The sequence below is a fragment of the Leptidea sinapis genome, chromosome 2 (assembly GCF_905404315.1).
Source record: "Leptidea sinapis chromosome 2, ilLepSina1.1, whole genome shotgun sequence".
NCBI classification, from domain to species: Eukaryota; Metazoa; Arthropoda; class Insecta; order Lepidoptera; family Pieridae; genus Leptidea; species Leptidea sinapis.
Genome location: NC_066266.1, coordinates 7,975,378 through 7,988,138, shown reverse-complemented (window position 1 = coordinate 7,988,138; position 12,761 = coordinate 7,975,378). Strand labels below are relative to the sequence as shown.

At 35.6% G+C, this 12,761-nt stretch overlaps 1 protein-coding gene across 4 annotated transcripts in view; it reads left to right on the top strand.

Annotated features, from left to right (window-relative positions):
• Nucleotides 1-12,761, top strand: part of LOC126975707 (scaffold attachment factor B2) — a 30,078-nt gene that overhangs the window by 13,837 nt on the left and 3,480 nt on the right. For 2 of the 4 annotated variants that reach the window (XM_050823730.1, XM_050823711.1), the window contains 7 exons: nucleotides 502-579; nucleotides 5,443-5,603; nucleotides 5,682-5,795; nucleotides 6,758-6,878; nucleotides 8,618-8,747; nucleotides 9,812-9,899; nucleotides 11,970-12,085. In XM_050823730.1, coding sequence (XP_050679687.1) covers nucleotides 502-579; nucleotides 5,443-5,603; nucleotides 5,682-5,795; nucleotides 6,758-6,878; nucleotides 8,618-8,747; nucleotides 9,812-9,899; nucleotides 11,970-12,085 — 808 coding nt within the window. The remainder of the gene's footprint in view (nucleotides 1-501; nucleotides 580-5,442; nucleotides 5,604-5,681; nucleotides 5,796-6,757; nucleotides 6,879-8,617; nucleotides 8,748-9,811; nucleotides 9,900-11,969; nucleotides 12,086-12,761) is intronic. The other 2 variants (XM_050823715.1, XM_050823722.1) reach the window with 2 other exon arrangements.

Below are 12,761 nucleotides of genomic sequence, written 5' to 3'. Positions count from 1 at the left end.
TACGTATCTTACATTACATTACTTACAGTACATTAACTAATGCAGGGTAGGTTACATTAAAACATTCATTCAAATTAAAACCTTATTTCGTGGCAGTAATGTTCGAAGTCTATTGTATACGCTCATTAGAAGATCAATGATTACGTCCGTCTCTTTCGCACATTTCGTCGGCGAGGTCTTACCATTTTTTAGTAGATTCTGTAGATGAAGCCACACCCTCAGAGTTGAACCAGCCTACAAGATTTATCAACGATACGTCACTCGAACGTTTGGCTCAGTGGACGAGCACTCTCAAGGAACGCGAGGGTGGTCGCTGGTTCGAGTCTCGCATCGTCCATAAAATTTGTTTATAAATTTTATTGCAATATCTAGTTACGGGGATGTAGGTAGGGATGACATTATATCCATTGCGGCTACCCGTCTTATTCCAATAATTCGTGTCTTTTCCCAAGATAAGTTATTAATTACTTCGTAGAGTACTTATGAATTATAAATTTGTAGGAAAGAGCCAACCGCAGCACCAAGAGTCGAGACAGAAGACGATCACCTAGGGAAGTTTTGTCATTCTCAAAAATTTGGGTACGTTTTTTTATAGAATATCGGTTTGTTTTTTTTTTTATTAAAGTTTAAAGTAGATTTAGTATAGAATGATTATTGTTTGATATTAAAAATCTATTATTTTAACCCTATGAAACTTGACGTGATACCGTCTCTTATAAATCTATGAACGCCGGCTGCACGCACGAAAAAGTGTCACGTTGCGCCTGAGCCGAGCGTGCAAGAGAGAGAGAGGAACAAGCGATAGAGAAGCACGATCGGCGTAAGAGTTCGGCTTGAGAGGCATCTTGTTCTTTGATTATTAAAAAAAAGTAGCATCAGTCGGCTAGCGGCCGTAATAATAGGTTAGGTTACGATTTTGAGTTAAAAAGATATTATAACTCTGATCGTATAAAAAGATGTTTTTTGTGACGTTATCACGTAAAATTATCGTCCGTGAACCGTAATTCTATGTAGACTAAGCTTGATTTAATTTCCTCCCATTTGCATTTGCAACATTTATTATATTTAGCAATTATTTAATGGCAAGACCAGTTAAAATCAAAAATATTTTATTCATAATTATATTGTAGTTACAAAGTGACGTTTCGATAATCTTTGTCAAGTTTATATTATATTAAGAGAAGAACTATAAAATGTTGCAGCGTTTGTCTGTCGGTACTGGTACATATTTGTTCTGATTTGTACCAGTTTGAAGATGAAGGCATAGGTTGTGCCAATTATAGGCAAAAGAAATTCAATATTAGATCTCAGAGTGATGTGATTAACATCCTTTAGAACAGGGTCGATAATTTTTGAAAGAAAATAAAACTACTAGGATGAAACCCATTGGAAAAGGAAGAAAATATAACAAAAACTATAAAAAAAATACTAAGAATATGTACTAGTACAAATACAGAAGGCTCATTCCGCAAAATCAATTAAATAAATAGGGACTCTTCGGTCAAACAATAAGGTGCAATTCAGATCGCACAACGCTATTAACCTACATTTTTATTCATCTAGAAGTTGTCTCTCTTTCTATCGCGTGACTCATACCTCTTCTCACGACGTTCGGTTGTCTTTTTTGCCTAAAACTGTACCTACCTACCTAAGGAAATCTTATAAAAAGAGCTCTGTTTTTTCTATGATATAAGTAGATACATGTAATTTTAAATCAATTTTGTTTTGTTGTCACCTACATTAGTTGCAGATAGTAATGTATGTTTTGAAAGACCACGACATAGTCAACACAGAGCAAAATGAACTAATAGGTAAAAAATACCTATGAATTTGCCGTTCTGCAGTACTGTCCATTTCAAATCGAAATAATTTCTTTTTGGCTAACAATTCTAATTTCAAATTAATTTTATTTTAAAAACATGGATTTATTTTTCCAAAAGTAGTCATTTGTTTTTTGATTAGTGTTACAATATCATCGCATTTAAATCTTTTTCGTCATCATGTATTCGTTAAAAATTCGAGTAATTATGGAATATGAGTACCGTCGTGGCAGCAACGTGGCACAAGCGGCAAGAAACATCAACGACGTTAAATAACGAATTAAAGGCGATTTTGGAAGCTGATCATGACCTACGACAGAATTGGCATCTGCTTTCGACGTTAGCGTCAAAACAATATTGGTCAATAATGGCAAGGTAAAAAAAGCTTGACTAATGGGTGCCCCACGAACTCAATGATCGCCAGCGCGAAGTACGCGTCGAGACGTGCCTTGCACTACTCAAAAGACACACAAATGAGGGAATTTTGAACCGCATTGTTACCTGCGATGAAAAATGGTACTGCAAGTTGGTTGGATCCTGGTCCTGCAGATGTGTACTGTGAAGAACTGAACACAATGCTGATTGCATGGGTGATTACTTCGATTAATACAAATAAAAAAATACAAAAAAATCGTTTAAATTTTTTCATACCAAACGGCAACTTCATAGGTAAAGACCTAATATTTAAATAATAAGAAAAATACATACGTGCTTAAACAAAACCACGGAACAAAAAAAACTAGTGGAAGTGGTATATGGGCATAACTCTGTCGCCACTATTGCGTGCAAAATGTACCTACTCGAGCCTCAAGTGAGACCAGTCGTTAGATGTCAAGTGAAGCATTATTATCTTTTTAAAAAAATACAAATATGCCTTATTGTGCCATATTGGACTGTAGAAAACATAGCCCCAATAAAAATACGTCTAAGGAAGGGATTTCCTATCATCGGTAATCATAATTTGCCGATTTAAATACAATTAATATTTTTTATGTGTAATGCAAAATATAAAATTAAAAGTGAACCATAATATTACAACGTATGATTCATTTACCTTTACGTTTAATCGGTGTAACTTATGTTGGAATAATTAATGTAACAATAGAAATATCTTGCTACTCAACAAGTGCATGCATGTACATATCGATATAATTTTATCGAAATAATTTTTTTCTTTCTAAATTGAATTCAAGTATTGCTCTTTTCCAAGCACCATGCGATAAGGGTAAGTAAGCAAAGTGTTGTAATATGATAGTGGTAATTGTGTTCAAGACAGACAATGATAAATTCAAATTAATAGTTTTGTCTCTTGGGTTCAGCTAATTAGTATTTAACAAATATGTGTTAGATTCCAGTTTAACTATTTAACCGTTAATTTTTAAATATAGACAAACAATTTTTTAATTAAATTTTAATATTTGGCATATATTGAGGTTTCACAGATAAGGTTGAGTCGAGGTTGCCAAGACGGAAAACCTCATTAAATCATGGAGTAGAGGAAATACTTCATAGAATCGTAAAAATAGACCGAAAACCATGAATAAGTAATATACTTTATCAACCCTGATTACATCATTTCTAGTTTTCACTAACTTATCGATATGATCATTAATTTTCGTACAACACTAGTTATTTTGACAGAAGTCAAATCTATGGTTACAGAGTTCCTATTACTTGAAGTTTTCGCAATTTAAGAAAAAGTTCCGAGATTGTCATTATCACCTTAAGAATATGAGATTAGCGTTATGCTATTAAGTTCTAAATTGATGTAAATAAATTTGTAGTTATTTCTTTTCGTGATTTTGAATTTAGGCCTATCATAAAGCATTGTGTATTACATGTTTAATAGATAAATGTGTGAGTTTGGCGACATCGGTTTCCATAGCAAAATGACATGATGCCACTTCTACTAGTTTTTTTTCTGTTCTGTGGTAACAGTAATAGCCGCAATAAAAATATGTCCAACGAAGGGATTTCCTATCATCTGTAATCATAATTTTCCGATTTAAATACAATTAATATTTTTTATGTGTTGTCCAAAATATACAATTAAAAATGAACCATAATATTACGATAATACGTATGGTTCATTTACCTTTACGTTTAATGGATGTAACTTATGTCAGAATAATTAATGTAATCAACAAAAATATCTTGCTACTCAACAAGTGCATGCATGTTCATATCGATATAATTTTATCATTCTAAATTGTATTCAAGTATTGCTCTTTTCCATGCATCATGCGATAAGGGTGTAAGTAATCAAAATGTTATAATTATGGATGTTGTAATTGTGTACAAGAGAGACTACGATGAATTAAAATTAATAGTTTTAATTGTCTTCGGTACACCTTATTATTATTTAACAAATATGTGTAAGATTCTAGTTAAACTAAATAAGTGTTCATTTTTAAATATAGACAATTTTTTTTTTAATTTAATTTTAATAATTGGCACATGGAGTTGAGGTGGAGTAGAAGAAAAACCTCATCACATTTTTTTATGAAAATAAGGGTGCAGGCTTGAGCTGATAGTAATTCATACGCCCTGCCCATTACAATGCAATGCCGCTCAGAATTGCTATTCGTGCACGCTGTCTTAATTTCATTTGAATTGAACTAAATATTTATCCATCCTTTTAAATAAAACTATCCTATTATAATTTAAGCTTACGACGTACTTTATTGGTAATATACTTTATCAACCCTGACAACATCATTTCTAGTTTACACTAACTTATCGATACGTTTATTCATTTTCGTACAACACTAGGTATTTTGACAGAAGTCAAATCTATGTTTACAGAGTCCTATTACTTTTACTTTTTGTAGGTGTTGTTTTTCGCAGTTTAAAAAAAATTCTGACTGTCATAATAACTTTAAGAATATGAGATTAGCGTAATTGTATTAAGTTCGAAATTGATGTTAATAAATTTGTAGTTATGTCTTTTCGTGATTGAGAATTTAGGCGTATCATAAAGCAGGAATTTATGTGTGTGTATTACTTTAATGTGTGAGTTTAGCGATATCGGTTTCCATAGTAAAATTGTATGATGCCACTTCTACTAGTTTTTTCTATTATTTGAACAGAATCATGACACGAGCACGACTTGCACACACTTTAGGTAAATATTAACAATAAAAATCAACTTTTTGCGGTAGGCTCTTGGTCTAAGTACGAAAAACGAAGCAACCATTGAACCTACTTAGTTTAGGTAATAAATTTGTAGCTATCAGTATCAATGAATATCAAGATATGGTATTTTAATAACCATAATAATAATCACTTTTAATTAGAGTGTTTCAGTGTCTTTAGGTTGTTTAAAAAGTTTTAATTTTGATCGCAATGATCTTATCGTTTGCCTTTTTTATGTTTCTCGTTTTTTAAAATATCGGACGGATCGGTGAAGTAGGTGACTAAGAAAGCTCGCGCGTGTTTCACTGCTCGCTCGTGAGTCCCTACTGAATAGCCACGCCGGCGTGGCCGCCACGTGTACTAACGATTTCGATACCTGCAGGGGAGTGAGACAGGCGTGCTATAATAGGTTTAAGTTCTAACCTCTGTGTGGTCCTACATACATATTCTTTAACTTTGTTGTAAGTTGCTTTAATTCACAAAACAGAAAGAACGTGACGTAGCGCGAGCTCGAGAACGTTCCCGGATGGCACGTGAAGAGGAAAGGAGACGCAGGGCGGCTGAAGAGGCGCTGAGAGAAAGGGAAAGACGGCAAAGAGACGAGAAACGGCGGCTCGCGATTGAGAGAGAGAAGCTGAGAAGTGAGAGGTTGGGCCGCTACTTTGATGACGAATGAAATGTTTGTTTAAAATATACAAAATTTGCTAAAATATTTGATTGTTTCAGAGAAAAAATTGAACGTGAGAAGAATGAGTTGTTGCGGCTGGAAAGAGAAAGACATCGGTTGGAAAGAGAGAAACTTGAACTGGAAAGACTTGAATTGAAGAGAGAACAACTGCGGTAATATCATATTATGTTGTTATAATCGTAACTATAATAGTATTGGTTACAATCTGAACTTTTATGTACACCCCAAAATATATTCTATATATTCATATAAATAATACTACAACCTGACTGTGGTCAAATAAAAATTGTGTGTTGATAATAAATAACTAAAAACTTGGCATGTTTCGGATAGTCAACGAATATCTGTGAATTTCTATGTATAAATATACTTAATTCTTTACTTATGATACTCACATAAAAAGTCCCGTGTAATACAATAAAATTGTATATGTAATTTTATTTGACTGAGGACTTTTGGTAGGTTAAGTCCTACAATCTGTTTCGGCAGGCGCCATATTTCCATGAAGATACGTTATATTATAAACAATAAAGTGAACAGTTTATATTAAGTCTACTTCTCAGGCTGTTTCATTGATTAACAAATTAGATAAACTCAAATACTAATGTGCATATTGCGTCAATACTCATTGGCTGACTGACTTGACTTTCGCGTTAATTTCCGTCAAAAGTTAAACATAATTTAAATAAACTAAATATGCAGTAATTGGTTTCTTTCACTTTCACAACTTTTCTCTAAAGGCTGTTCCCAAAATTCAGTCAGTAAATAACCATCGTTGACTTTTCTATCTCAATAAACTTATCGACGGTAACTCACCTTATCCGTACACGCTGTTTGTCAACGGGAGGACGTATAGCCTACCAGCGATAGAAGTTTATATGGAAATTGGAATTCACGCGTCCGAATATATGACTTATCGGGTATATTGGGACAGCTTCAGATTACTGACAGTAGAAGATAGTAATTTATGTTTATCTGTAGATAGTATATTGGGAACGGTCGATAGTCTCGTGGTTTCCGACTAAGCCATCACCGCCCTTCTCAAAAAAAAACACCCTGTATAAGCTGTATATTATTATAGAATCAATTTTGAGAAAGTAATTCCTTTTGACAGGTTAGAGGAGGAGCGTCGCAAGCGCGGATACGAGAGTAGCTCGTACCGCAAGCCGGGTTCGCCGCCAGAGCCTACCTACGAGCGAGACACGCGCCACAAGCGTCCACCACCTCCCACCATGGTACCACCATATTTACCCTTCAAAGTCAAAGTAAATAGTATATTGTGAAACAACGTCATTGTCCAATAGTAAATTTGAAATACTCATAGTACAAAATTACTATGGAGATAGAACGTTAAAAAAACGAGTTCCATACTTACTCAATATTTTACCCGAGGACATAAGACGTGAGCCTAAACTTGCTGAATAAAAATTGATTATTAAAAAAACACTTGTTAAATACGCTGTAACCATTTACGTAAATTAACTGTATTAATATAACCTAATTTAATAATCTATAAGCTATGTTTATGTAAAGCGAGTTACCTGCGGTCAAACTGCGTAAGCAGTTTTGCGGGGCATGGTGATAAAGAAATTGTAACTTTTATTAATAAATATATTGCATACATACAAGTTGAACGCACCAGCGAGGCGAGTGCGGTCATTCGCTTGAGTGGGTAATCGACAACGTCGCACAAGTTGCACATACTATTTTGTATTAAAAAATGCGACGATTTAAGTATTTAAATTTTTGTAACTAAAATTTTAATTTTATTTCCTATTATTAAACTGTCCGACGCGTCAACCTCAATTCGGTTTTGAAATTTCGAAATTTGCGTGCGACAAGTAAACTTTTCGCACTCAATGCACGCACTTGCATGCATTATTTTAAAATGGGCAATCGGTTCTTTTTCAACCGCAAGAGCAAGCGCCAAGACACTACTTTTCCCGCATGAGTAATACAAAATTAAAATTTGAACACTTTATTCATGTAGGTTCGAGGAAATGACGGTTATGAATGTCTAAAGATTTCTTTTTGCATTTACCAAACCTTTAGAAAGAGTTTAGCTTTATGAAGTAATATAAATTATAGATTATATTGAAGATATTGGTGCATTTTTCTTGTCTCATTGTCTTTTTTTTTTTGTATAATATTATATGATGCAGGCTAAGTTGTTATATCATTTAAAAGATGGACTGGGAGCTTTTTTATTAGTTCTTCTCCCCGTGTCATAGACTCGAACGAACAGATGTAACTTCATGACGTTTACCAAGTATTGTGGCAATGTGTTATATTATTGTCACTCCCTATGGTAAATAAATATATGTCTCTATCTATAATTCTAATAAAAACAAGCATTGGCAAGAATATTTTGACGAAAGGTCGGAAAAGGTCATATGGTATAAAACAATAGTGTGACAGCTCCCTCGATGTCCATGGTTTACAGAATCCAAAGTTAAAAGGACGGATATCGTAACAGTGTTAAGACTTCGTTCCGAGCACTTTCCATCAAATAAATTTAAATTTATGATGAAAAGATAGCTAACACAAATTTGAATCGATGTTTTCATATTTTGATGGAATGTGTACGCTACGACATAGAGTTTAAATTACTATCTTCTAAAGCTGTCCCAATATACCCGACAAGTCATTCTTATCGCCAGTTCACTGTCGCAATTTCCATACAAACTTCTATCCCTGGTAAGCTATACGTCGTCCCATTGACAGACAGCGTGTACGGATAAGGTGAGTTACCGTCGATAAGTTTATTGGGATAGAAAAGTCAACGATAGTTATGATTTTTATCTCAAGTAGGCCACAACCGGAGACAGACTGAATATTGGGAATGGCCGTATGAGTATGAGGAGTGACATAGTCATCTTTGACTAAGCCCAAAAAAAAATATATCTATAATTACAATAAAAACTAGCATGTCATGGATGTTTGTGTCGCTATAAAATAATGTTTTGCGTCGCAGTCGTCTCGTAGCGGTCCGTTCGAGGCGCCGCCACCGCCGCGCTTCGAACTCCAATCCGGGTATGAGCGCAACGTGGACAAGCGTGAGCGAGACAGGGAATACAAGCGCGAGTACCCACGTCACGTCTCCAGTAAGTATTAACTAACATTCATAAAAAATAATATGTGGATATCAATCAATATCTTCACCCACGAACAAATAAACTTTTCGTATCACCTATACCGGGTTCGAATCCCGGTAGGTGCAAGCATTTATAAGATGAATATTGATGTTTGTTTCCGAGTCATGGATGTTTATATGTATTTATGTATGTTTATGTGTATGTATATATGTATTTATGTATGTTTAAGTAAAGTATATTGTTATAAATATATCGTTGTGTTGTAACCCATACCACAGGCTATATGCTTAATTTGGGGCAAGATAATTTGTGTAAAGGTGTGGCAATATTATATTATTATACCGGTTCATTGGCATCTTTTAACCCGCTCTTGAACAAGAATGCTCAGTGGGATCCATTCAATGGTGGGTGGATTAGTGTAAGTGGCACTGTTATTTGGACAATAAATAAATAAATGTATCAACGTCTAAAATATCTCTGCTTGTGCCGGGGCCCTAAAATATGGTATGGCGTGTTAGGCATGGTATTTATCAGTGGCAGGCTCCTTTGCACAGGATGCCGGCTAGATTATGGGTACCACAACTTATAATCACTATAATTTTTTTTTCACAATATTAGAATTCGCTAGTAGAATCTTGAGAAAGAAAGGCACTTACTTTTCTACTCATTGGTTGAAAACATGTGTTTGTATCAGCACTCTCCTATTTTTAGGCTCAGCGAAGCTACTAACAACCAGATAAACTGGATTGATTTATATAATACTAGTTTACTATCTGTGGCCAGACACACTAAAACCATGTTTGTTTATAATTAGAAAATAAGATATGTTGATTAGTAAGTAACGTAAATATTGTATTACTTTCATAGTTTTAATTATGTAAAAAGGGATCGCTCGTATATGATAAATAAATAAATATTTAGCAAAATAGAGTTTCATACAAAAGTTAGTATGATACATTTTCATGGAACGAACCCCTGCCATAACCAAACATTTTTCGGCCGTGATAAGCTCTGTCCAGTAAAAAAGTATTAACAAATGAAAAATAATTATAATAATAAAATAATTATTTCAGATGCTAACATGAAATACACAAGTAATGGCAACGCTAATGATGAAACCAGGCAACCAATGCCACCTGGAACCAGACCAAAGGACCCGAGGTAAGTTTACATTTATTATAATATTATGAATTTATGATACTTCATAGCCATAATATGTAAATATAGCCATTATAATTATTATACACTTATCATTTAAAATCCGTCTCTTTAGAACAATCATTTAAAAAAAAACTATTTTTATGGCTCCATATGCAGTGAACGTATATAACACGTGGAAGCATTTCTGAAAGTAAAATATTTTAAATTTTTTTTTGGAACAAACTAATCTAGCAAATATTTATAGTGTAAAAATACGATATTTTTACTATGACTTGTCTCCTCATACCTAACGCATATATCGTCCACATATCTGAAAAACATTGACAAAATGTCACACGCGCAAACCAATCACCGTAATTTGTCATGCCAAGAACCAACCACGTAAATTATGTTGGGCGAATGCACAGTACTGGACGATGGTGCAATCGCTGAGCTTTTGTGTCCACCTTATTTACAAAACCACTTACGGCCGTTTTCAATAACGTATCTCTAGTTACGGATAAATTGCTGTCACCGCTTAATGGCAAGATCTTATCTTTTTTTTGTGGAATAGGAGGACAAACGAGCGTACGGGTCACCTGGTGTTAAGTGATCACCGCCGCCCACACTCTCTTGCAACACCAGAGGAATCACAGGAGCGTTGCCGGCCTTTAAGGAAGGTGTACGCGTTTTTCTTGAAGGTACCCATGTCGTATCGTCCCGGAAACACCGCACAAGGAAGCTCATTCCACAGCTTCGATTAATTACTCATTTACCCCATTCCGCGACCTTCTCAAGAGAGGACTCGATAGAAGACACAAGTTTCTCCCGGCACTGGTCAACGATTTCCCGAGAGAGACCTGCATGGCCCATGTGAACGGCATCACCAGTGCTGTCGTCTGCATAGCAATGAATGCCGGAGGTGTCCAACATATCATTGATATGCAGAAAAAACAGCGTGGGAGATAGCACACAGCCTTGGGGCACTCCAGCATTCACGGGCTTCGGGTTCGAGCAATATCCGTCGACAACGACCTGTATGCTGCGCCCAGTGAGGAACCTGGAGGTCCACTTGCACAAGCTCTCGGGAAGCCCAAATGATGGAAGTTTTGAGAGGAGCGCCTTGTGCCATACACGATCTTTGCCTTCGCTATATCCTGGCTAACTGCCAGGCCGTCACCCTTGCTTTCAATAGCCGCAGCCCATCTATGTGTTAGGTATACCAGAAGATCACCTGCCGACCGACCATGACGAAAGCCGTATTGTCGGTCGTTGATCAACTGGTGACCCTCTAGGTATACCAAGAGCTGATGGCTAATTAGGCTCTCCATGATTTTGGAGATCTATCTATCTCTAGTTATGTCCAATATAGATTAGGTGTTAGACGATAGGTTATTGAAATGTATGTAAGCGTAAAAGGATAGATTTGTCTACCTCTAGTAAGTTAAACTAGGGATAGATAGCTTATTGAAAGCGGCCGTTAACTGATAAAGCTAATAATAACCCACCTAGACTCAATACCAATAACACTATTTTTCATGGATTGATAGTTCACTGTATTGTGACTTAATTTGAGACTGTGCTAATAACCAACGGTACATAGTATGACAAGACTGCTTCCATGTTTTATATGCGTTTACTGAATACATGTGATTGTTCCAGCAGCATAGTTTCTTTTTCAACAGTAGATACGCGAATGAAGCCCTATCTTTGAACAGGAAAAATCTATACATACTCACCAGGATGCTAACTGGGCACTGTAGCCTAAACATGCACCTCAGTGTGGTCGGCATCAAAAATGATAATACTTGCAGATTTTGCCTTGCGGCAGATGAAACGCCTCTTCATCTACTCTTTGATTGCGGCCCACTAATGCATATGCGTAACACAATCTTTGGTGTCTACACCTTGCTACCAGGTGGTGTTTGTAACACTCGCGTCAAGGAAATACTGCGGTTCGTAAAGGCTGCAGGGTTTGACTACGAGCTATAGTATGAGTGGCGAACACAATACATAGACTAGATAAATAGCCGCCCTCTTCAAATAATAGTAATAACTAGTGGCACCTCACCTCTCACCATTTTCAATTAGCAGGTCATATGAAGCCCGCGACAGTCGTCCATACCGAGTGTCTCCATCCGGTAAACCAGAGCCGAGAAACTGGAACCAATCTAACCGGTACTCTGAAAGTGCCACTGCCAGTAAAGGTAATTTTGAATGCTTACAAAACACAAAGTCGAGTGCATTTGGCGTTCACCGGGGAGAGGCGTTGGTAAGGGGGGTGTCCATTAATTAGACGTAATTCCTGATAAACGTTAAAATGTGATGTTTTTGGTTTGGAACGTTTTTCAGGCACTACGTCCAATTACGTGAGGCATTTTTGAGAATTTGTCGACGCCCCAAACTTGGTGTTATATGGTATTTTCCTCAACTCCTTTTCCTAATCTGAGATTCTTTAAAATTTATGTTTTCATTATTGAATAGAAAAAAAAAAACAACTTATTCTATTATTTTTACTGAAGGCTAGTATTTGTGAATATTAACGTAATTTACGCTTTTTTTTTAAGCGCTACTTCGCTGCTCTACGGGATTCGTACGAATACGACAAAGACTATTGTGTCAGATTTGGCCATATTTTATTCTAGAAATAATTTTTCTCGCAGTTTTACACCGTTTTCTGCTAAAAAAATAATCTTGTGATATTTACAATGTAATCTTTTTATTTATAATATAATGACACAAAATATATCTATGATTATGTGTTGTTAATCTGACAATCTCCGTGACATCAAAAGTCAAAAGAAAAGTACCAAACAAATTAAAACCGTTGGCAAACGCACCTGCTGTGGTCAGCCAGAAGGTAATGCGAGAAGCTTCCAAGTC